Here is a 26,019-nt window from a genome sequence, read left to right on the forward strand (position 1 = left end):
ACCTGATCATGAATCTGAATTTCAGATGGCAAAAAATAACAAAATATCCCCCTATGGAGTCAGATTTTCAGAAGAGCTCAGGGCTGGAATTTCAAGGGCTCAACACTACAGCCAGTGACTTTTTTTTGCACTGAGACAGTTTTGAGGGAAGATTAGGTTTTTGACTAAATGATATTTTTAAACTAAAAGTATCTGCTTTTCCACAGGGAAATTAATTCTTACCCTCCCCACCCCTGCCATTGAAAAAACTGAATACCCAAATACTGAAATACTTCAATTCAGAATTGCTGCCATGGTGCCTCATGGGAGTTGTAGTTTCAGAGTCTCATGCTTCTGTTCTTTTCTATGGGCTGGCCTCTCTGGTCAGACTACATTTCCCATGATGCACCAAATCTATCACCTGCCATGATATACCACCTACCTTCACCAAGAGAGGAGATGGTGATGCATCATGGGAGAGGTAGTCTGACCAGGGAACCCAGCCTATAAATGAGAATGGGATCACAAGGCATCTGAACTACAACTCCCACTATGCACCACAACATCAGTTTTGGGTTTTTTTGCAAACACCCCACCTCTTTCCCCCTCCCAAAACCTCTCTATTTCATGTGGCACCCCTCTCCAAGCACCACCACTTTCCAAACAGTTCTATTCAGTACCCAGCACCTTCTGTACCTGTGACTCTTTAGGAGAGATTTTCAACTGAGTGCAGCACCCAGTGTGCTGAGCACTTAAGCACCAGTCGGATTTTTCCACGTTGGAAGCGGAGCTCTTCTGAAAAACCTAGTGCCTATTTGCTTGCAGGTGTGGCCTTCACCATCCCGGAGAAAAGAGATCCAAGCGCAGCCTGTCAGCCCCGATAGCAGTACTAAGTTTATTTGTAAACTGTTCTTTGGTAAACAATAAGACAGAACCCGAAAAGAACAAAAAACAAATTATTCACTCCAGATTCAGGTATGTACAGGAAACAAACTACGCCAATGCAAGAGACACAGGCTGTACCCAGGAAGAGAACTGGACTATCACCCTACTGAACACTTAGCCTAAATCACAGAGCCACTGGTGGATGAGGTCATGCATCACTGCCCCTCTCACTACTGTTGGCGAAGCTTCTGTGACCCGGGTCACAAGCAGATCAGCAAGTCTAGCCTGGGGGGTTTGGAGTTTATTGGTCAGAGACCCATCCAGTTGCTCTCCCTCCTCATCCACTCACGCTTGCCCTCTCTAGTCATCTTTGTAGAAGGTGGCAGGGTGGGGGAGGTTTTGGAGGAGTGGGGCTGGCGCCTCTTTACATGGGGGGCTCGTTGCAGAGTACAATTTCCAGTTCCGTGCGGTATAGCTTCCCCCCATCGGAGAGGTTCATGATGCTCTTTCTGTAGTTGGTGAGCTGCTGGATGTTCATTTCCTGGCAGACGGGAACAGAAAGGAACATGATATAGAATGGCTGCACACACACACCTAGATTTCAATGGTGTGTCACACACAGGACTAGATTTCAATGGGATGAGCTGGCCTTTGAAGTGGAATTCAAGGACCTCCCAGCTAAGGTTGCCAACCTGGTAATATTTAAAAACTGGACACTCCACCAGGAGTGCCAGAACCTTCCCTGCCCCCCTCCCCCCGGTCACTCACTGCTTTTCCTCTCCCACCCCTCCTACCTGAATCAGGAGGGACTCGCCCGTGAAGCCGGGGCTGGGGGCTGCAGCTGCCCGACGTAGGTAGGAGGTAGCCACGGCTGAGTATGGGGGGGCTGGAGCAGGTGAAGACCTGGCACCTCCCCCATCTACAGCAACCAGACTTTGAGTACCAGCCAGCAGATCTGACTGGGCACTGGTCCCCTTTTTCAACTGAACTTTCTGGTTGAAAACTGGGCACCTGGCTACCCTACTTCCAGAGCAGAAGGATTTGGGGGATTGTAGGTCGCAGAGAGCATGGGCATTGTAGACTGGTAGCAAAGCATGCTGGGAAGAGAGGCAGTGTAAAGGTGGCTTGTGGCAGTTCCCCCTAGTGCGGGGGGAAAAAAGAGGAGAGTTGGATCTCTCCGTGGGAGGAAGCTTGGAAGTGGGGAGACCTTGAGAAGGAGGGAGCAGAACCCCTCATAGGAGACCCTTGGGTGGAGGGCTAATGTGACTCAGCCAGCAAGGGGAAATGGACAGCGGCGGTGTCTGAAAGCAAGAAGTGAGCTGCTTTATTACTGAGTGGGGGCCAGGCCCACAGACTCCAACTCCACCGTGGTAGGCCACTGCAACACCACTGAGAGCAGGGCAGTTTCCCCAGTGTAAAGCAGGAGTAAGATGGGTAAATCAGGCCCAGTCTCTGCATTTGTCCTACAAACTTGCTGTAGTTCACTTTGTACTCTTTCCTTAAGTACTTCCTGGACTCTGCAAAACAGCTGGAGCAGCTGTTTGTACTCTGGCCATAACTGCTTGGCTAGAATGACTCTCACCCCTGCACAGAGAGTCAGAAGCACCAAGCTTCCTCCCACGGACTCCTTCCTCCCCACCGCGGAGAGATCCAACTCTCCTCTTTTTTTTTCCCCCCGCACTAGGGGGAACTGTTCAGGAAGGACAGGCAGGGCAGAAAAGGTGGGGGAGTTGCACTGTATGTAAGGGAGCAGTATGACTGCTTCAGAGCTCAAGTATGAAACTGCAGAAAAACCTGAGAGTCTCTGGATTAAGTTTAGAAGTGTGAGCAACAAGGGTGATGTCGTGGTGGGAGTCTGCTATAGACCACCGGACCAGGGGGATGAGGTGGACAAGGCTTTCTTCTGGCAACTCACGGAAGTTACTAGATCGCAGGCCCTGGTTCTCATGGGAGACTTCAATCACCATGATATCTGCTGGGAGAGCAATACAGCGGTGCACAGACAATCCAGGAAGTTTTTGGAGAGGGTAGGGGACAATTTCCTGGTGCAAGTGCTGGAGGAACCAACTAGGGGCAGAGCTCTTCTTGACCTGCTGCTCACAAACCGGGAAGAATTAGTAGGGGAAGCAAAAGGGGATGGGAACCTGGGAGGCAGTGACCATGAGATGGTCGAGTTCAGGATCCTGACACAGGGAAGAAAGGAGAGCAGCAGAATACGGACCCTGGACTTCAGAAAAGCAGACTTTGACTCCCTCAGGGAACTGATGGGCAGGATCCCCTGGGAGAATAACATGAGGGGGAAAGGAGTCCAGGAGAGCTGGCTGTATTTTAAAGAATCCTTATTGAGGTTCAAGGAACAAACCATCCCGATGTGTCGAAAGAATAGTAAATATGGCAGGCCACCAGCTTGGCTTCACAGTGACATCCTTGCTGATCTTAAACACAAAAAAGAAGCTGACAAGAAGTGCAAGATTGGACAAATGACCAGGGAAGAGTATAAAAATATTGCTCAGGAATGCAGGAGTGAAATCAGGAAGGCCAAATCCCACTTGGAGTTGCAGCTAGCAAGAGATGGTAAGAATAACAAGAAGGGTTTCTTCAGGTATTAGCAACAAGAAGAAAGTCAAGGAAAGTGTGGGCCCCTTACTGAATGAGGGAGGCAACCTAGTGACAGAGGATGTGGAAAAAGCTAAAGTACTCAATGCTTTTTTTGCCTCTGTCTTCACAAACAAGGTCAGCTCCCAGACTACTGCACTGGGCAGCACAGCATGGGGAGGAGGTGACCAGCCCTCTGTAAAGAAAGAAGTGGTTCGGGACTATTTAGAAAAGCTGGACGGGCACAAGTCCATGGGGCTGGATGCGCTGTGTCTGAGAGTGCTAAAGGAGTTGGCGGATGTGATTGCAGAGCCATTGGCCATTATCTTTGAAAACTCATGGCTATTGGGGGAGGTCCCAGATGACTGGAAAAAGGCTAATGTAGTGCCCATCTTTAAAAAAGGGAAGAAGGAGGATCCTGGGAACTACAGGCCAGTCAGCCTCACCTCAGTCCCTGGAAAAATCATGGAGCAGGTCCTCAAGGAATCAATTCTGAAGCACTTAGAGGAGAGGGAAGTGATCAGGAACAGTCAGCATGGATTCACCAAGGGCAAGTCATGCCTGACTAATCTAATTGCCTTCTATGACGAGATAACTGGCTCTGTGGATGAGGGGAAAGCAATGGACGTGTTGTTCCTTGACTTTAGCAAAGCTTTTGACACTGTCTCCCACAGTATTCTTGCCAGCAAGTTAAAGAAGTATGAGCTGGATGAATGGACAATAAGGTGGATAGAAAGTGGATAGATCGTCGGGCTCAACGGCTAGTGATCAATGGCTCCATGTCTAGTTGGCAGCCGGTATCAAGCGGAGTGCCCCAAGGGTCGGTCCTGGGGCCAGTTTTGTCCAATATCTTCATTAATGATCTGGAAGACGGCGTGGATTGCACCCTCAGCAAATTTGTAGATGACACTAAACTGGGAGGAGTGGAAGATACGCTGGAGGGTAGGGATAGGATACAGAGGGACCTAGAGAAATTAGAGGATTGGGCCAAAAGAAATCTGATGAGGTTTAACAAGGACAAGTGCAGAGTCCTGCACTTAGGACGGAAGAATCCCATGCACCGCTACAGACTAGGGACCGAGTGGCTCAGCAGCAGTTCTGCAGAGAAAGACCTAGGGGTTACAGTGGACGAGAAGCTGGATATGAGTCAGCAGTGTGCCCTTGTTGCCAAGAAGGCCAATGGCATTTTGGGCTGTATAAGGAGGGGCATTGCCAGCAGATTGAGGGACGTGATCGTTCCCCTCTATTCGACATTGGTGAGGCCTCATCTGGAGTACTGTGTCCAGTTTTGGGCCCCACGCTACAAGAAGGATGTGGAAAAATTGGAAAATGTCCAGCGGAGGGCAACAAAAATGATGAGGGGACTGGAACACATGACTTATGAGGAGAGGCTGAGGGAACTGGGATTGTTTAGTCTGCAGAAGAGAAGAATAAGGGGGGATTTGATATCTGCTTTCAGCTACCTGAAAGGGGGTTCCAAGAAGGATGGCTCTAGACTGTTCTCAGTGGTAGCAGATGACGGAACAAGGAGTAATGGTCTCAAGTTGCAGTGGGGGAGGTTTAGGTTGGATATTAGAAAAATCTTTTTCACTAGGAGGGTGGTGAAGCACTGGAATGCGTTACCTAGGGAGGTGGTGGAATCTCCTTCCTTAGAGGTTTTTAAGGTCAGGCTTGACAAAGCCCTGGCTGGGATGATTTAGTTGGGGATTGGTCCTGCTTTGAGCAGGGGGTTGGACTAGATGACCTCCTGAGGTCCCTTCCAACCCTGATATTCTATGATTCTATGAACTCTTCAGAAAAGAGCAGATGTGGGACTTCAGTGGAGCACAGGCCTCTGCACAGAGGCAAACTGCATTGAATGGCTTGCAAGTAAGCACCCATGTCCTGACTTGGCAATGGGCCATATTCACCACTGCACAGTGCAATGGCTCCTTGGCTGGGTCATCTGCAGGGACTGAACCTGGAACCTGTGGATCTAAAACCATGAGCCTCTGCTGTCTGAGCTGCTTAATAATAAACCTGCTTACTGGAAGTAGCAGCTTCCTTGTGCCACTCTGATTTAGCAGCACCCCGCACAGGGCCAAGCAAGCACAGGGCAACAGTGATTCAAGCGCCTGGCCTCCACTGCTCCTACATTCCTCAGGGCAGACATTGCTGAGGACTGTGCAGGCTTATTACAGAATATCAGGGTTGGAAGGACCTCAGGAGCTCATCTAGTCCAACCACCTGTCAAAAGCAGGACCAGTCCCCAATTTTTGCCCAGATCCCTAAATGGCCCCCTCAAGGATTGAACTGACAACCCTGGGTTTAGCAGGCCAATGCTCAAACCACTGAGCTATGCTTCCCCCACACCCACCTGATCAGTGCTGATCAGGTGCTATGCAAACCCCAGATGCCCAGCACTAGCACTCTGGCCTACCTTCTGCACCCTGCAGGATTGAACCCTAAATGACAGGTCCAGCTACGGCTCCAGCATGGCAAACTTTGGGCCAGATATTCCAGTGTACCTTCTGTGCACCACATGGGGCTGCAGCCAGCATCCGGCTGGCCCCAAGAGGATTTCCCCATGCTTGCTGCTGGCATAAAGATGACGCTGTGATGCACTTATCCGTGCCTAAGGCACTGCCCTGCACTTCATCCACGCACAAAACAAAGACTAGTCATGGAGGACGCAACAGCTGCTATGGCAGACCTAGGGAGCAAAGCTGCTCTAGTGGATTTGCCCACTGAGTTTAACAGGAGCTGCCCTTAGGTTTGTCTCCATTTGTTCCTTGTCAGCTCACCTTCTTGTGCTTCTCATAGAGATCTTTCAAAAGGGCATCCAGCTCGTTCTCATCAATGAAGCCGCTCCCATCCTGGTGAGCAGGAGAATAGACACACATTAGGACACACTTCATCCAACCCACAGGGCCCTGCAATCATCTCCCTGCCTCTGCTTCCTAGGGCCGCAGTGGCCTTGCTGTCAACCACCAGGGAACAGCTCAGACCTGCCATTCCCCTGGATCCCTCACAGGTTTGGGGGCCTGTAAGCTACAGGAGACCTGACACTGCTGGGAGCAGCACTCTCCTTAGTCCAGAGGGCAGCAGTGGGGAATTGGTTTCACTTTTGACTGTGTTCATAATGTGATGATGCAGCCATTGGAAACATTGCCACTCTCACTGGGGTAAGGCCCTGAGTCAAAGCTCATTGCTAGCACCAGAAAGGCTTTGAGTCTAGGGCCTGATCCAGAGCCCATGGGCATGTCTCCATTGAAATCAAGGGTGTTACACTGGTATAAGTGACAGGAGAATCCTCCCCTATATACAGGCTGGTGCCAGCTCTACTCACTATAACGGCTAGCAGCAGCAGTGGTCCAAAAAAGCAGGATTTCATTCTCCATTATTATTCTGTCTCTAAATCCACAAGTCCCCTGTGTTCAGGTGGGCAGCAGATCCCAGGATTCATAGACTCTTTAAAATGTGCTCTTCTGTCCTCTACAGGCAGAACTCCCCTACTCACATTGGAACAAGAGTCTCCTTCATACCCCCTCCATGAGCAGAGCAGTTGTCTACGTGCTGTGGACTAGAACCCCAGCTAGCCTCAGTTGGCATAATTATGCTGCAACTTAATGGAGCCCTGCAGATTTAGACCAGCAGAGACTCTGGCTAGAGGATCTTTTATTCTGTGCTGGTTTTATGACGGTGAATGGGAGAGAATGCCAAAATGCCTTTCCCAGTTGCAGCAGGCTAGAGAGAACAGGGGAAATAAAGTGCTAGGAAGAGTTCTTCCTTGACCAAGCTCATAGGATTTCAAATCCCCTTGTGCTTCCCCTTCTTCCCCACCCCATCCACACAAGCCTCTTACCTTGTCATAAAATGCAAAGATAGCATTGAATTCCTCGGTGGCTAGTTTCATTCCCTGGACAATGACAGAAAGAATAAAGAAATGAGCCACGCACACAGGGAAGGATGCAAGGAAATACAATCACATGGGAAAAGGAAGAGCAATTTTTTTTACCTGAAATTTAAGTAGGAAGTTCTCCTGCACAGGTAAGAGTCTGCAGAGAGATTGTGAAAGGGTAAATAGGGAGCTGAGAGGAGACACTCACCCGGCACATGTAGCCAACAGGGCGTATCATCCTCAGAGCTCTGCACAGATGCTGCCCTGGAGAGATCGGCCTTGCCTGCTCTTCTGTGGATGTACTGCACTGAAGCTAGTTAGTGGAGCCCTGTAAAGATGGGCCTACAGCCTGCACCAACCAGCTGCTAAAATGGAGGCCTCCCTGTTTTGCCGCTCAGCCCTCTCAGGAAGGGTATGGTCTTCAACTCAGGGAGACCAAGGGTTAAAAGCTGTTGAGATTGATAGGATGGTCACAGCCCAGACTCCAGTGGATGTCTGTCTGCAACCTGATTTGGCATGATTAGGTGAGTCGGGCCAGAAGTGGAATAGCAACGGGTGCTAGAGGTTGGGATTGAGGTGTATGGACAGAATTGGGCAGGAAGCAGTTTGTTTGTCCTACAGTCTGCCAGGCTGGAGCTATTGGTGATTGCTCCCCACTGCCCAGGCCTGGAGATTAATGTTGTTCTTTTTCAGAGGCCATAAGGCCAATGGTATTAGGCCTCATGGAATGCTTTTTCTGCAGTTGGGCAAGCCATAGTCGTCTCTTCCATTCCTGGTGCTGATTCCTCTCTGGCACTAGTGTGAATGAGAAGTAACTCCGTGGAGCTCCATTGGTGCAAATGGGAAGGAAGCCCGGCCCCTGGACTTTAATAGCAGTCGGGTCTGAAGCCCTTTGTTTGGAATGGCTTTGAGGAAGGACTGGAGTGGCTTGTAGAACAAGTTCAGAGGATGCCTGGCTGCATGCAGATGGAGCTGTAATTCAGCAGCGGGGGAAGATGGGTTTGATTGGGGGGAGGGTCTATAGTTTTCTTTGGCTCTTGCAGGGGGAAGACGAAGAAGCCCCAGTAGCAAGCAGTGCAAGAGGACCCTTACCGGGACATCTCCGACAGGCCCAGCTTCCCGTCCCCATTCATATCGAACATCCGCAGCTGATGGGACACAAACCAGCAGTCTGTTAGTGACCGGCTCTTCCCTCCACCAACAGCCCCAGTTGGGATTGCAGCTAAGCCTTTGGCAAAGCAGGGGGTCAGCTGCCACAATGCCAGCTTTCTACTGGGGGTTGGGAAATGGGGCCTGTTTAATTCAGTCACGGAGGAGGTAGGGTTGCCAGATGTCCGGTTTTCGACCAGAAAGTTCAGTCAAAAAGGGAATCCTGCAGTAACAGGACTCTGCCAATACAGGGCAGGAAATGCAGCAGCTGGAGCCTGGAGGAGCTTCTTCTCTGCTCGCGGAGAGAAGTGGCTGGCTGGCTCTCGGCAATCTCCAGCAGACAGACTGGGGTGTGTGTGGGAATCCTGTCAGCCCCCACCCGCCCCGCTCTGCCCTGATTTTCCCACCCTGGCCTCTTGCTCCAGGAACTGAGCCCCCTCAGCCCCTCCATGCCCCAAGTTGGGCAGGCACCGCATCAGCTCCTCCCAGCCCAGCTCTGCAGGTGGTAGGTGAGTCCCAGGACATGGGGGAGTGAGCAACAGGTGGGAGGAGCGAGCTGGAGGCAGGGCCTGGGAAAGAGGCGGGCCTGGGGGTGGGGTCTGGGGGGAAGGGGCAGGGAAAGGGCAGAGGGTGGGGCTGGGTGCCCAGATTTCAGCAGTTAGAAAGTTGGCAACCCTAGGAGGAGGGCAGGCCTGGTTCAGGGTGTGTTAGGAAGAAAGCTCTCATCAGCCAGATAAGCTTGATTTTATAGCTAAGCGAACTGTAGGGAGAAAACGTTGAGCCAAACTGTTCCCTAGCGTAACTTCAATGGGCAACCCCCAGGGATAGGTTGGGCCTGTGATGTGTGCGTCTTCATTTTACACTTAGTAAAGCCTGTGACAGGTTTAACAATACCAAGCTCTCACATAGCACTTTTAATCAGTAGATCTCAAAGCAATATAAACAGGAGGCCACTATCATTATCCCCATTATACAGACAGTGAAACTGGGGCACAAGAGGGGAAGGGACTTGCCCAAGGTCACCTAGCAGGTAAGTGCCAGAGCTGGGACTAGGACCCCGGTCTCCACATTTCCAGTCTAGTGCACTCTTCGTTAGGACAGTCTCACCCCACTTTCCACATCACATGCCACTAGCCAGATTCTGTTGGCAATCTCAGCAGAGAGGCCAAGGAATTGCTGGGGGCCTAGACACTGAACTCTCCTTTCGTGCGAAGAGTGGACCTGTTGGGGCAGTGGGGGAAGCCATTCTGCGGTTAGACACAGGCTAGCACCGGAACCCTTTGCACTGGCCCCAGCCTGCCCTTTCCTGTGACTGAAGGGCCCAGCCCAAGGGTGTGCTGCTCATGCTCCTACAGCAGAGTCTCTGATCCAGATTTCTTTCTGCCTGGGGGAGTCAGGGCAGGGAGTGCTGCGGAACGTGTGCACCCGCCCTCTGAGGGCCTACCATTGCTGTTAGATAGAGCAGCACTTCTGACAGGCTCTGGGAATCACATCCACTCTTTTGGCTGGAAGATGGTAGCGGTGACAAGGGCTAGTGACCCCTGGGGAGTCTCCGAGTCCTGAGACAGAACTAGAATTGCCCCAGCCGAAGAGATCATTCAGCCCAGTGCTACAGGAGCCTGCCTTCTCTGCTACAGACGCCATAAGCTCTTTGGGGCAGGAATTGGCTTTTCGTGACGTGTGTCCGGTGCATAGCACAGCGAGGGCCTGAGCAGGCCTCTTGGTGCTACCACAACACCGGTAAGAGAGAGTACCTGGTGAGGCCAGGAGTTGCACTGCGGCACATGGGCTCCGTCACTGGTGCGGAGGGAGGAGAGTGCGAGGGACACATTCCCCACGTTGGCGAAAGGAGTGGACACAGGCTGGGGGAGCTCTCACTGCACCCGCTGAAGAGGAGGAGGGGCGTGTGGGGGGGGCTGTTTGCCCAAACCAGGGGGAGGATGGGGGAGCATCTCTGATTTTAGCAATGGGAAGAGGAGCTTTGTTTCCTAATCTAACCCCTTTGCTTTTCACCCTTCTGCTGGTGTCCCTCTTCAGGCAGCTGGACTCACGCAGACTGACTCCTCGTCCCCACAACTTCTCTGAGCTGGTTCTGCAGGAGGCCGAATGGGCTCTGAATGGAGGGAGCTGGGGCAGCTGCCACAGGGGAGGCAGCAGCAGGACCCCCTCCCCCAGGATTGGGGTCACTTACTATGGTCTGTGTATATTCTTGCAGCTTTGGCTCATCGTAGGGCTTGTTCGCTTTCTTTAACAGGTCTGACAGGAATCCCTGCGAGAGGAGAGGACCGTGTAAGATTCGTCACAGTTACAAACCCTGGCTTACCAAGGCAGAACTCCACCTGGGTTGCTGTAGTAACAACAGGCCCTTTGTTTTTCTTCACTGGGGAAAAAGGCACGTCCACTGCTGGGCAGTCCAGGAATGGTACTGATGGGTTGCAAGGAGACGCGTCACACCTGTCCAGTCAAGGGCTATAGCCACAACGCAAGAGCATGTCTGAAAATGTTAGTGTGGGAACTTCACGGGGACGCAGTGGTCACTGGCTAGTACCTTGGCACCCCCATCACTGTGCTAGTCTCAAAGCAGCAGAGTGCTTGGCACAAATTCCCCTAGGAGTAAACCTGGGAATGAGTGCCTATAGTGGACTGCCTCGTCCTTACATACTCCATAGGAAGTAGCATCTCCTCGTGCCTCTTGGGGTCAGATTTAGCCCCAGTATACGTGGACATCAATGGGGCTGGACCCACTTCCACGGGGTGGAATTTGTCTTTAGGTTTGTTGGTGTGATCCACAGTGAGCATTTCTTTCTCACAGCATCACTCTGGAGATTAGGCATTTCTCACTCTGAATCACCCCCAAAGGAACCTTCTTCAAAGAGCTCTAAATTCCCTTCCAGAATGGGAATTGCCTGATCCTCGCTTCATTCTATGTGCCTTGAGAAATACCCCGACCCAAAGGTAGTGTAAATTGCAACACAGCTCTAACGGACTCCTGTGCAGCCATGCTAGTTTACACCAGCCGAGGAGCTGGCTCAAAATGTCCTGCTGGCATTATCTGGTTCTGGCTCTTCACCCTCTGAAAGCTACATGGCACCCAGCCAAGGGGACTGGCCCAAATTATGTGCCCCGTCTCTCACAAGGGTTTTGAGATCAGGAGCACTTCAGCAACCCACTGAGTAAGGCAAACCTAGGCATATGGGGCAGCTTCCAGCATTGTACATGTCTAATATCCTAAGATACGGTGAGAGCGACCGGAACAGCTGGTGTTAGTAGGCTCAGGTTTGTACGGTGCAGAGAGCCCGCAACACTCCTGGATGCTGATGGCAACTGAAGCTGCTAAGCACTTCACAGGAACAGCCCAGTCTTATAATGTGGGGTAATATAGACAATACACAGTGAAACCTGCCTTCAGCCACCACCCACAGGGCAAAGCAGAAACCAGTTGCCTACCTAGCAGCAGAGGCTCGTTAAAGACTACACCAAACTGCCATGGAAACTTTGGGGTTGCTTTACAGTGGTCACTTAAGACAATGCAATGCCATCATGGAGTGGGTCCGTAGTGCAGATTCTACTGCTTGCATTTGTGCAACCCCATTGGCATTCAGTGGTGTTGCAGCGAAGTCACTGGGCAGGATTCGACCCTGGGTGTGTTTAGTGAGCTTTATTTCTAGTTGTTTCTGAACAGTTGCAGACCGCTGATCTTTATCAGCTCATCTCCCCAAGCTATTCTAATGTAAGACAGCTTCAGTAAGAGTCTCCCATCTGCCTGAGAGCCCAGCTCTGCTTCTGCCAGTGTCAATGACAGTTTTCCCACTTGACTTCAATGGCAGCAGGAGTAGGCACTATACTGTGAAGTACAATGCAGGCTGAAGTGATCAGGAGCTGCAAAGGGACAGTGTAAGCGATCAAGCCTAGCTTCTGATAGACTGAGTAATCATAAGATATACAAGAGCTGCGGACATGCACACAAACTGCTTTTCTCAGAGAACGACTCTCAGGAGAGCTATGGTATGGTCTAGAATGCCACCCTAGAATAGCCCCCACCAACAGGACAGCCCTTTAAAGTCATATCTCCAAGACACTCTTCAGTCATTCCCCACCTTGAGTTCATTGGCTTCTATATACCCGCTGCGGTCTGTGTCATATTTCCGCCAGGCCTGCAATGGAAATGCCACACATTAGTACAAGTGATCCCCCACTGAAAAAAGTAATAGATTTCGGATAGTGAGACAGTGATAGGTCTTTGATCTAGAAGACAAAGGTATAAATGCGATCTAATGGCTAGAAGCTGAAGCTAGACCAATTCAGGCAAGAAATAAGGAGAAAATTTAACATTAAGGGTAATTAACCACTGGAACAACTTACCTAGGGCATGATGGATTCTCCATCACTTGAAGTCTTTAAATCTAGATGGGATGTCTTTCTAAAAGATCTACTATAAGTCAAACAGAAGTTATGGGCTCGATGCAGAAATTACTTCATGAGTTCTATGGCCTGTGTTATACAGGTCAGACTAGATAGTCATAACGGTCCCTTCTGGCCATAGCAGCTTTATGACATACTTGTCGGGAATCCACTGATTTTACTGGGAACTGCATCCACTTAACATCCGGGCTGGATCTGGCCCGAGGTACATATGTAGACAGCAGAGAATGTACTGGGACTACCCCTGTCAGCTTTTCCTTTTTAGGTAGCCCCTCTCGTGGCATTGGGAATGGGAATGGGAATAACTAAAGCTGTCATGACAACAGACCTACAACACGAGGTCCATTCTCCTAGTGATTTGTGTGTTGTCTCAACATCGGCACATCCATCTCAAATACAGTAAGAACTACCCCACAACCACCTGCACCAAACTCAAACGAAACCCAGCCTGTTAAGGAGTTTGGCTCACTGAGTGTGAACCTGTTCTGTAGCTGTGGAGGAGACAGACTGTTACCCATGAACAACAGAGGTGACAAAGAGGGAGGGAAGGGCAGTAGAAATGTGCATTTTTCCCCACACTTGGTTCGCATTTATTGTAAGTTTCTGTCTATCTCAGGTCTAATACAGCATCCTTTACCATGACACCTGAGTCCCCAGTTGAAGTCAGGCCCTATAGATCAGGAGTCTGTTTACAGTCTCTCTCTGAGGGGTTGGTTGATCAAAGTATTTTCCTGCTTCCTGTGAAGACACTATCTTGTATCCCCCACACGGTATGTCAGAAGAGGTCTCCCTACGTGCTTTTCTACTGCCTACTATAGATTTCCATCACCATCTGGCATGAGGAGAGCACAGCTCCTCATTGGTCTCTTGAGTTTTCTGAAGAGACTGGTTTTTGTCATGAGGGGAATTGGTTTACCAGAGCTGGGTGTACTCAGGTGAAAACAATGTCAAGAGTTCATGCTCATTATTATACGAGATATTGGTGGAATGGGCTGAATTTAATATTTAATTGAATGTGCTTATTAAGCAATAAATCCACTTGTCTATTAAATGGCAATAGGTAGGCTCCCGTTTCATCGAATGGCATCACATTTGCATGTTGTACTCATTTTCCCATAATTGTTTTAAACTCTTGCATAGTGTTGCTGTGTGTTGCTAAACAGCAGCTACATTTCACTAGCTGGTGAAAATTTTCATGTACATATAATATTTATGAAGAACTTTGGAATCTGTTAGACAGAGATGCCATATCACTTTATAATTTGAGAGGGTCTTTTATCCTCTCCTCTTAAAGAACTTTTCAAATATTAACTACTTACACCCAGAAATGTCCCTCTGAAGTAGATAAAGGTCATTTTACCCTCCTCCAAAATGCTGTCACTTCTGTGTGGAACACAGCCGCTGTTCGAGGGCACAAAGTAACACTACACGGTTTAGGACAGAAAGCGAAGAGGAGACCATCCAAATAATACTGGGACTGAAATGTACGGAGGCAGAATATAAATATCTAACCTGCAATTTGGGCAAGTCACAGGGACTAACTTCCTTACTCTTCTGAGAAGTGTCGTAAGATCCTTGATGATGACAAGGCTTCTGCACCTCACCTGCAGGTTTGGGCCACATCTCCGATAGCACAGCAACCATCGACAGCTATGCCTCTGGACATTAATCACCTCCCGCAGCCCAGATCTATCTCCTTGCTCTTCCCTTCCTCTTCAAATTCTTGAAAGAGGCTAAAGAACCGATTTAAAGCACCTGGCAATTTAGAACATTCTCTGGCAAAGTGAATTTCAACAGCACAACACAAGGGAAGTCCTCCTCCTCTTCCACAAGGAAACACATCCCACTAATGAGCAGCACCTGGGTGTCGAGTCCAGATTCCTGGCTAGGACTTGGGAGTGATCAAAAAAGAGAGCTCCTGCCCAAAAACTCCATCCCAGGTTTTAGAGTGTGAGCTGGGCCAGGCCTTTGGAGATTAGGGAGTGTTCATGGATGCAAGTGTTGTGCAGGTCTGATCAGTGAAGCTCCTAGATTGAAGGTGCGCCTTAGTCATTGGGACTTGGGGGTTAGAAACCAGCCAACCTGTCACTCTGGGATGAGGGAGCAGCGATGTTCCCACAGTCCACTTTGTGCTTGTCATAAACTATCTGACTAGCCCAGGTACTTTCAGAGTACCTGTCCCCTTAACAAAGTGCAATATGACACCAGAATTATGCTGTAGGCTCTTTGTGGCAGGTCCTGTCTGTTTGTACAGCACCTCACTCAATATGGCCCCGATCCTGAACTGCTTAATACAAGCAACAAAAAGGACAAAACTACTGCGTGGATGTGTAGAGCTAAATGCTGCTCCCACTGGAGTCTATGGCAAAATGTCCCTGGACTTGAATGGCATCAAGGTTTGGCCTGTTGTATCCATAGCTATAGCTTGCCTTCAGTGGGAGGATAGAATTACAGCTGGCATGTAGCTATCTCTCCTCCAGGTAAAAACATTCAGAGGAAGCCAGCATGGCTGCTGGACAGAGAAACCACTCACCTAGAGAGTGTGGCCGAGGATTTTGCCAGGCTGTATTCATTAGGAATAGCTTGTTACACAGTATGCCAACATTTTTATGGCTGACTTAGAACAACGCTTCCTCAGCTCTCGTCCCCTAATGCCCCTACTCTACTTGCGCTACATTGATGACATCTTCATCATCTGGACCCATGGAAAAGAAGCCCTTGAGGAATTCCACCAGGATTTCAACAATTTCCATCCCACCATCAACCTCAGCCTGGACCAGTCCACACAAGAGATCCACTTCCTGGTCACTATGGTGCTAATAAGCGATGGTCACATAAACACCACCCTATACCGGAAACCTACTGACCGCTATTCCTACCTCCATGCCTCCAGCTTTCACCCTGACCACACCACACGATCCATCGTCTACAGCCAAGCTATACGATACAACCGCATCTGCTCCAACCCCTCAGACAGAGACAAACACCTACAAGATCTCTATCAAGCATTCTTACAACTACAATACTCACCTGCTGAAGTGAAGAAACAAATTGAGAGAGCCAGAAGAGTACCCAGAAGTCACCTACTACAAGACAGGCCCAACAAAGAAAATAACAGAACACCACTAGCCATCACCTTCAGCCCCCAACTAAAACCTCTCCAACGCATCATCAAGGATCTACAACCTATCCTGAAGGACGACCCATCACTCTCACAGATCGTGGGAGACAGGCCAGTCCTTGCGTACAGACAGCCCCCCAACCTGAAGCAAATACTCACCAGCAACCACACACCACACAACAGAACCACTAACCCAGGAACCTATCCTTGCAACAAAGCCCGTTGCCAACTGTGTCCACATATCTATTCAGGGGACACCATCATAGGGCTTAATCACATCAGACACACTATCAGAGGCTCGTTCACCTGCACATCTACCAATGTGATCGATGCCATCATGTGCCAGCAATGCCCCTCTGCCATGTACATTGGTCAGACTGGACAGTCTCTACGTAAAAGAATAAATGGACACAAATCAGACGTCAAGAATTATAACATTCAAAAACCAGTTGAAACACTTCAATCTCTTTGGTCACTCCTTTACAGACCTAAAAGTGGCAATTCTTCAACAAAAAAACCTTCAAAAACAGACTCCAAGGAGAGACTGCTGAATTGGAATTAATTTGCAAACTGGATACAAATAACTTAGGCTTGAATAAAGACTGGGAGTGGATGTGTCATTACACAAAGTAAAACTATTTCCCCACACACTGTTCCTCGCACATTCTTGTCAACTGCTGGAAATGGCCCACCTTGATTATCACTACAAAATGTGTCCCCCCCCCCCCCAATCTCCTGCTGGTAATAGCTCACCTTACCTGATCACTCTTGTTACAGTGTGTATGGTAACACCCATTGTTTCATGTTCTCTGTGTATATAAATCTCCCCACTGTATTTTCCACTGAATGCATCCGATGAAGTGAGCTGTAGCTCACGAAAGCTTATGCTCAAATAAATTTGTTAGTCTCTAAGGTGCCACAAGTCCTCCTCTTCTTTTTGTTAGTCAATGCATTCCCCTGGTAATAGATCAAGTATATTCCCCCGGCCCTGCCTGACTGCCTCATTCTCCCCCCACCCCCAGCCTCCTAACACGCAGGAGAAACGTTCTACCTAACTCAACAGAATTAAAGAAATTACAGGCTGAATTCCTTATTCAGCCTTTGATGTCAGTGGAAATTTAGCCTAAGGATGGCTTCAGGAGCTGGTTCTGTTAGAATAATAATAATAAAAATCTGCTCTCTACTCACCTCCATGAATTCCGAGCTGGATCCAACATGCTGTCTGAAACACAACAGGAAGTTCTCCTCTGTGGGCAGGATCTGAGCCAGCTGGGGGTGGGAGAGGGACAGCAAAGCCATCAGTGAGCAGAGTAGAAGGTTAGTCACACAACACACACAGAATCCTTGGCCCATCCCACTGGTGCGTGTAGACGGTGACAGAATAGGATTGTGTTCCTTGTTACTGCATCTTTGTAATTCTTGCTGCTGTCACAGGCCACTGCCATTTTGTGAGGGAGAGTCAATGCAGCATGTTGCAGAGGAGACACATACATTATGCTCGCTCTCTCTCATTGCGAATTTACTTTTGCTCTTAATTGTTTTGCATAACCTAAAATAAGTCACTGAGACTGAAATAATATGGTCGCTCTTTGCGCATGGAAAGAGCATAACAAGTCCCATCTCCATTGTTTGCAATAATTCCCTAGCGTATCTACCTGATGAAACACATTAGCAGAGTGCATGTTACATTCCTCTCTAATGGCTAGTCCACTAGGGAATAACAGCCTACTGCCGCTACCAGCTAACAGAGTTAAACTATTAGCTCCAGTGATTGAGGTCTGTGCTTTTGTGTTAAGGTCCTGGCCTTAAATTTGGCTGACAGCTAAGAATGAGGTTTGTTACACTGTAATGCAACACACTTTCTCCATGCATTAATAAGGGAGTTTGAAAGTATTGTGGCTCTTTTTTACTTCCTTGTTTGTTGCACCTGCATCCTTGATGATGCTGAGCCCAGCTCTCAGAATCGTGTTAGGCAGTAAAGTGCTGCCACAGAACGAACTGGGGGCGGCTAGTCACACGAAACACTTTCTATGGCTAATAAATTTGTTAGTCGCTAAGGTGCCACAAGTCCTCCTCATTCCTTTTACTAAACACTTTGTTCTACCTAAAGCTTTTGTAAAAGTGGCTGTTTTACACTTTAATTTTTGGTGATCAAGAAAAGGAGAATTTAAAAGTGGGGCAAAAAAAGTCCTTATATGTACTATTGACACCACCTAGGATTACTGAATGCAAAAGAATCCTAAAAAATCCATTTTCATCATTGACACTGTTTACAATTTGAGCTTTTTTTCCATTTGGACTGGGAAAAGAAGCTAGACAAGTTCACATGTGCACTCCTAGTCAGTTTTAGACAGAAACTGTTTGGGTTTCAAGCACAGGAGGGAACTGTTTTCATCCAGATAAAAAACTATTTTTAGTGACATTTTTAAAGGAAAACCCATGAAAACATTAGCAATGGGGTTGGGAACTTTTTAACAAAACCTTACATTTGAAGATCAAGGCAGTTAGGACCAAAGAGAATTGTTCCAAAGAAGATTAATAATTTGAAAGGACCATAGATAAAACTGAGACCTAAACTTTGTGAGGGTCCTCTGTTTTTCCAGTCAGTTCAGTTCTCCTTGTCTGTCTGCCTTTTGGTGCCCTTTTCACAGCTGTCTTCTTAACTTTGAGTCATTTCTCCCAAGACAGCGTCATTGTCTTAATCAAAGGGCTGGACAACTTTTAATAAGGCCTGGGAAAGCGAGCAGCTGGACAGAAGATTTCTTTGGAAGCTCAGGTTGGCAGGAGCCCCCTTTTTATTAGGAAAATAATAAAGTGGAGCTTCCTGGTAAATCGAGAGAGCAGGCAGCAGACCTGCAGGAGACAGAGTGACTGGCTTCCTTGATTTTTTCATTTAGCGGTAACAGCTGAAAGGAACCACGTCCTAGCCCCTGAGAACATCCTGGCTATATAGCTGGCTTTGTCATGACAGCAACTCACCAGAGCAATTTCATTCCCTTTGCAGGTAGGGACAAATTTAGATCCGGTGTCACTCCACTGACTTCAATAGGGAGGAGTTTGGCCTGACAAGTTCTCAGATACTGTAAAGCTACAAGGATGTAGACTGCGGAGCCAAAGATCTTATAGCCCCCACTGCCCATGGTATATACAAAAAGAACAGGAGGACTTGTGGCACCTTAGAGACTAACCAATTTATTTGAGCATAAGCTTTTGTGAGCTAGAGCTCACTTCATCGGATGGTATATACAGTATGCCTGCTCCCCAGTCAGAGTCCTCCCCTCGGAAAGAGAAATGAAGTCTGGTTCTGCAAACCAACAGTGGATTCATGCAAATCCCACCCATTATGGATGTGACTGGCTTCAGCTGAATTGCTGCCATCCTAAGCTCTGCTCGGCTTCTGCTGTGCCCATGAGCAACTGTACATGAGATGCAGTTACATGAATACTGATAATTCGTTGGTATGGTCAGCAGGACGCACAGTGCGAAGCATGTTGGGATATGACAGAGTCAGGCCAATTACATATTACTGGTCCCCTCTGCATGTGCTGGCTCAAACGCAGGGCCCAGGCCTGGGGCCTGACTCATGTGGAGTAGCATTTTGGTCCATGAGTAGTTAATGGTACTAGTCAGTGTGAGTCAGGCTAGCAGGATCCGTGCTGACACAACAGTGCCTCCTTGATGGTCACAGGGAGGAAGCGGGTGGGAGGCAAAAATGAGAGTGTACACACGCACAAGGGTGGGGAAAGGGATGAGGACAGGCCAGTCAGAATCACTGATGGCAAAGTGGGGAAGGGAATGTGAGGAGAGGCAGAGAACAGAAGGTAGAGACTGAAATACATCCTCTGGGAGCTAGTGCCTCATCACTCACAGGAAGGGAGGGCAGAGTACAGAAAAGCGAATCCACCTCTGGGGAAGCAGCCAGCTGGACATGCTGCCCTTATTTTAAAGGGACATCCCTTCCTTGGTGCCTAGCCTCCTACAGCACAGGGATTTGCCAACATCGTCACAGTGTGTGGACCAGGGCCGGCCCACAACATTTTGGAACCTGAGGCGGGGAGCTCAAATGACGTCCCCATGCCCCCTCGGTTGGGCCAAAACTTTGAAAGGTCTCAATTCTTCCTTCTTCCTGTCTACTCCTTTCATGGTGCTGCTCTGCTACCGACCCCGATAAAGGAGAACTAACAACTTAAAATGCCTTGTTCAAAAATTTTAAGTAACACTTCACTTTCTAATGCCGGAACAGCAAATGTAACTTTTCTTGTCTGGCATTTTAATCTTTTTGAATAATCAAAGTGGGGCTTTCCGTGCCTTCTTGGTTGCAAAGATTTGAACTGCTTCCTGAAGGTCCACAGTCTGGGCCAGCTCCTGCTCTATTGAGATGGTTGCAAGGCCGACCAGCCTCTCCTGTGTCATTGTGGAGCGTAGATGTGTTTTTCTTAACTTCAGCTTGGAGAAGCTGCGTTCTCCACTGGCAACTGTTACAGGAAGTGTTAGAAGTATGTGCAGAGCAACAAAAGCATTTGGAAAGAGGGTGGTCATCTTATTTGTGCACATATATTCCAGAACAGCCTTTGGAGTTGATCCTGCTGAAATGTATCTTAAAAGGGCTTTCAGTTCATCACCTAAATCACTCGCATCAATATCGCGCATGTCATCATGTGTCTCTAGTGCCCTGCATTGCTGCTGTAGGTCTTCTTCAGGTATAGCGAGGGGTTTTGAGCTGCATGAAATGTTCTTCAGCTGACTATTGCATAATCTAGCACCTGGTTAAAGAATTCAACTTTGAATTGTTGTTTGGGGTCTGTGACAGGGTCAGGCCAGATGGCTACAGGAGAGTAACCCTATTGGGATCCGGGATGCTAAAGGATCCCCCCACAGCCAAAGAGGGGGATCCACAGGACCTGGACACCAAATAAATCCCAGGGACAACTAATGAAATAACAGGGACAGGAGTCTGTTCAAAGGGTCAAACACAGGGAGCCAGATGGGGACACCGAGCAGAGAACCCCAGACAGCGCCCACTGCTCCTCAAAGGCGTCAAGGGAGTCAGTGGACACTGCCCAGAGGAACTCTGCCTGGATACGTGAACGGACGGAGGATCGGAAATAGGCCCCACAGTCACAGGAGACTCCATCGGCCAACCACCTCACTCTGGTTTTACAGATGGCCATTTTAGCTAGGGCCAGGAGGAGGCTGACCAGGAGATCCCGTGACTTTGTGGGGCCACGGATAGGGAGTGCATAAATAAGAAGGTGAGGGGAAAAGTGTAACCAAAAACATAACAAAATATTCATGAGGAGCCAGAATAGGGGCTGCAGCCTGGCACATTCCAAATATATGTGTGCCAGGGTTTCCCTCACGCCACAAAAGGGGCAGGTATCCGGGACGGGATGAACCGTGCCAAGTACATGCCCGTGCTCACAGCTCCATGAAGGAGCCGCCAACTGATATCCACGGCGGGCCTCGGGACCAAAGTGGAATATAGGCTGGCCCACCGGGGCTCCTCACCCTCCAAAGGTGGCAGGCAGGGGAGGAGGGCGCCAAAGGGGGTGGGCTGGATGGGGGGACAATCAGGGGTTAGGGGTCAGTCGCCGACATGGGGTGGAATTCCGGCTCCTCTAGCTGCACTGGGGGGGGGGGGGGATACAACAGCATTGGGGGTGCAGTGAAGAGGGTTTAAACTAAAGAGGGGAGTGGCACAAGTGCATGGGAGGGGGCATGGGCGCACGGAGCAAGGGGCTGAGCGGGCTCCATTGTAAACAGCTGCAATCCACAGGGCCCTGGGCTGGAACGTGGAGTAGAGGGTGGGCCTGGGTTCCCTCCAACTCCCTACTTGATACCGGTGGAGTTGAACTGGACTGTGGGTTCCACCAGAGGGGAAGGTCTCTGGCCTGTTCACCAAGCCACTAAGTGTATCAGCTGAGACTGCAGGGATTGTTCTTCTTCCTTTTCCCCATGCTGGCCAGTGATGAGGCTAACTGAGTGAACGGCAGATTTGAGCCACAAAAGTGGCCAAACTGAGGGCTGCTGTGAACCTCTGAGGCAAGAAAATCCGCCAATAAGCACAGGACCCACCAAGGCAGAGGAGGAACTTTGTCACAGGTTTCTTATGGGATTATCCTGTGCCTTGTAATCAAAATGTCTTCTTCGGTGACTCTTGTATTCTTGAATAGGTGGGAAAATAGCTTCAGTGTGAAGTTCCTCTGCCAACTTCTGTGCACTCTTCAGAATGTTTTGAAATCCCCCATCTGACCGGTAAGACTGTAGGTATGACTTTGCTTTGTCCAGTTGTTCCATTGCTCCAGATATATCAAGGTCAACACCTTGGAGTCTCTTGCTTACAACATTTATTTCAAACAGTATGTCATGCCACAACACTAAGCCATACAGAAATGTGAAGTGATGTACGTTTCTGGTGATTCCATTTCCCTCTGCCACTGTTCTCCCACGAACAGTTCCTGTCATAGCATTGTCCTCCATCATGGCAACTATGGCATCATCTATCTTCCCAATTTGGTGTTTGATAGGCTTTATCGCCTCCACTCGACTTTCCTATCGTATGGCACTCAGTGGTTTCAGTGTCAGGGAGGATGTTCCCAGATCTTCTCTAGAAGCTGATGCTGCATCACTGACCACCAAGTTCAATGAATGAGAACTGCATGGGACAAAAAAAGCTCGAGGGTTTAACTCTCGGATCCGTGTCTGCACTCCTCTGTTCTTTCCTCTCATGTTGGCACCATTATCGTAGCCCTGACCTCTCATGTCAGCTATTGCGATTCCCATATCTTCCAGCTTTTTAAGAAGCACATTTGTCATACCAGCTCCTGTAGTATCATCAATGTCGATAAATTCTAGAAAATGCTCTGACAGTAACCATTGCAGGGACATTTTCACTAGGTTCTGTTGTTGTTACAAAATGCACCATTAAAGCCATTTGTTCCATATGGCTGATGTCAGGTGTGCCGTCCAGAATAACAGAGTAATATCGTGCTGACTTCAGATCTGCCACAATCTTCTGTTTGACTTTTTTGTTGCCAGTAACTGTATGGTCTCATTTTGAATTGTTTTTCCAAGGTAGTGGTGTGTGTACCACGACTTGGGTGGTGACTCTTCTTAGATGCTCCTGGAGAACAGCATCAAACTCAGCCAACAGCTCCACAGTTTTAAGGAAGTTTCCATTGTTTGGCACATACAGCTGATCTGCAGTGCCATGCAGTGCTAGGGTTTGGGTCGCAAGCTTTGTCACAATGGCAATGAGCCTTTTCAGAACATTTTGCCAGTAAAAAGACTGACGCAATCTTCTCTTGATGCTGATCATCCATGGTGGCCTTTAACCTTAGTCTCATCTCCAGCTCTTTCCACCTGTGGAATGCTCTTTGGTGATTTGCTGCCTTCTCATGGCATGCCAGATTTCTAGCCAGATTTTTCCAGTCCTTTGTTCCTGCAGAACCCAATGTGGCTGGAACATTAGACTGGAAGAGTTTGCAACAAAACCAGTACGTAGCATCCTGGGTTTTGAGTACATAAGCCATGGCCTCTCCACTTTGTCACCATTGGGGATTTCACGCCAGTAACGTGTTGGATGGAAACTTATATTTTCATTGTCTTTGGGGAACATGAAGTTTTTCACTTGCTGTGGCCCATGCAGTACAAGGAAGTCCCTCAGGCTACTGCTCAAGTGGGTCCACAGTCCTGGATCCTCTGGACTCAAGGAACTAAACTCAGCAGCAGCTGTTTCTTGCACCTCCACCACACTCTTCTTTGATCTTCACTTTTCTTCAGGAATGTGCATGGCTACATCCACTTGAGATGGAGATATGGATGCTGCAGCAGCTGCCAGGTCACCTGCACTCTGACTGGAAGATCAGGCATCTCCTCACCACTCACATCCTCACTGGGGCCGGAAGGCTCACCGTGAACATTTGTGTCTATGTATCTCAGGAGAGCTTCTTCCTGCTTAGGTAGAAAAGCTTCCTTTGCTTTCTTTCTTTTTCTGAATGCTGCCCCAGAGGGGCGTTTTCTTCTTTCACTCATGGCTGCTGTCCATATGCTGTGCCAGCTAGAGTGGCTCTCAAAACTCAGTTGAAGGGGAGAAATAAGCAGGCTGGTAGCAGGGCCTGAGTGAGGGAAGATACCAGCGTCTTAGGGCCTAACTGGCTCCTACTACTCCAGTTGACGGCCTGTTCTCCTCAAGTGGGTCCAGGGAAGCAGCAGGACACAGGAAGCTCCCTGAGAAGCTGGGGCTAATCAGTCCAGGCTCCTGGGGGGCTAGAGAGGGTCATAAGAGGCTCCTCCTCCTCTCTCTCCCTGCAGCTCCTGCTGCTTTCTGTTATTCCCTCTCCCCTTTTCTCCTGCCTGCCTGTTCTGTCTCTTGTGCCCTCCTCCCTTCAGCACAGCACTCCCCCATCTCTGTGCGTCTCGAGCGGAGAGGATACAGATGCACCAGCAGCAGACACCATTTTCTACACTCTGGGTCCCACCCACTATCGAAAGAAAGGGGAAGGGCCAAAGAGAAATCAGGATCATAGAATCATAGAATCATAGAATATCAGGGTTGGAAGGGACCCCAGAAGGTCATCTAGTCCAACCCCCTGCGCAAAGCAGGACCAAGTCCCAGTTAAATCATCCCAGCCAGGGCTTTGTCAAGCCTGACCTTAAAAACCTCTAAGGAAGGAGATTCTACCACCTCCCTAGGTAACGCATTCCAGTGTTTCACCACCCTCTTAGTGAAAAAGTTTTTCCTAATATCCAATCTAAACCTCCCCCATTGCAACTTGAGACCATTACTCCTCGTTCTGTCATCTGCTACCATTGAGAACAGTCTAGAGCCATCCTCTTTGGAACCCCCTTTCAGGTAGTTGAAAGCAGCTATCAAATCCCCCCTCATTCTTCTCTTCTGCAGACTAAACAATCCCAGCTCCCTCAGCCTCTCCTCATAAGTCATGTGCTCTAGACCCCTAATCATTTTTGTTGCCCTTCGCTGGACTCTTTCCAATTTATCCACATCCTTCTTGTAGTGTGGGGCCCAAAACTGGACACAGTACTCCAGATGAGGCCTCACCAGTGTCGAATAGAGGGGAACGATCACGTCCCTCGATCTGCTCGCTATGCCCCTACTTATACATCCCAAAATGCCATTGGCCTTCTTGGCAACAAGGGCACACTGCTGACTCATATCCAGCTTCTCGTCCACTGTCACCCCTAGGTCCTTTTCCGCAGAACTGCTGCCTAGCCATTCGGTCCCTAGTCTGTAGCGGTGCATTGGGTTCTTCCGTCCTAAGTGCAGGACCCTGCACTTATCCTTATTGAACCTCATCAGATTTCTTTTGGCCCAATCCTCCAATTTGTCTAGGTCCTTCTGTATCCTATCCCTCCCCTCCAGCGTATCTACCACTCCTCCCAGTTTAGTATCATCCGCAAATTTGCTGAGAGTGCAATCCACACCATCCTCCAGATCATTTATGAAGATATTGAACAAAACCGGCCCCAGGACCGACCCCTGGGGCACTCCACTTGACACCGGCTGCCAACTAGACATGGAGCCATTGATCACTACCCGTTGAGCCCGACAATCTAGCCAGCTTTCTACCCACCTTATAGTGCATTCATCCAGCCCATACTTCCTTAACTTGCTGACAAGAATGCTGTGGGAGACCGTGTCAAAAGCTTTGCTAAAGTCAAGAAACAAAACATCCACTGCTTTCCCTTCATCCACAGAACCAGTAATCTCATCATAAAAGGCGATTAGATTAGTCAGGCATCAAGAGACTGTCAGTCCCCAGGGCCAATGGGGAGAGGCCGACACTCCGAAGCCGCCCAGTTGAAAGGGCAGGTGAGCCAGTGAGGGAGTCAGGAGCCTGGGGTCCTGTCCTCCCTGGGAGGTGGAGCTGCCTGGGTCACAGTAGGGCAGAGCTAAGGAGAGCAGCAGCCTGAGCTGAGCTGGAGGCAGAGCAGCAGCAGCATGGAGTCAAAGCTGGGCTGGAGCTGG

The 26,019-nt window shown here is 49.1% G+C and overlaps 1 protein-coding gene across 1 annotated transcript in view; it reads right to left on the minus strand.

The window, feature by feature from the left end:
• Window positions 1-855: 855 nt before the first annotated feature.
• CALB2 (calbindin 2) overlaps window positions 856-26,019 on the minus strand; it is a 64,243-nt gene continuing 39,079 nt past the window's right edge. The window contains exons 4-11 of the mRNA XM_007052701.3: window positions 17,220-17,300; window positions 12,586-12,642; window positions 10,680-10,757; window positions 8,432-8,487; window positions 7,457-7,496; window positions 7,304-7,357; window positions 6,243-6,314; window positions 856-1,405 (exon numbers count right to left, since the gene is read on the minus strand). Coding sequence (XP_007052763.1) covers window positions 1,289-1,405; window positions 6,243-6,314; window positions 7,304-7,357; window positions 7,457-7,496; window positions 8,432-8,487; window positions 10,680-10,757; window positions 12,586-12,642; window positions 17,220-17,300 — 555 coding nt within the window. The 3' untranslated portion in view covers window positions 856-1,288. The remainder of the gene's footprint in view (window positions 1,406-6,242; window positions 6,315-7,303; window positions 7,358-7,456; window positions 7,497-8,431; window positions 8,488-10,679; window positions 10,758-12,585; window positions 12,643-17,219; window positions 17,301-26,019) is intronic.

Source organism: Chelonia mydas, chromosome 12, assembly GCF_015237465.2.
Source record: "Chelonia mydas isolate rCheMyd1 chromosome 12, rCheMyd1.pri.v2, whole genome shotgun sequence".
In the NCBI taxonomy this organism is placed as follows: domain Eukaryota; kingdom Metazoa; phylum Chordata; order Testudines; family Cheloniidae; genus Chelonia; species Chelonia mydas.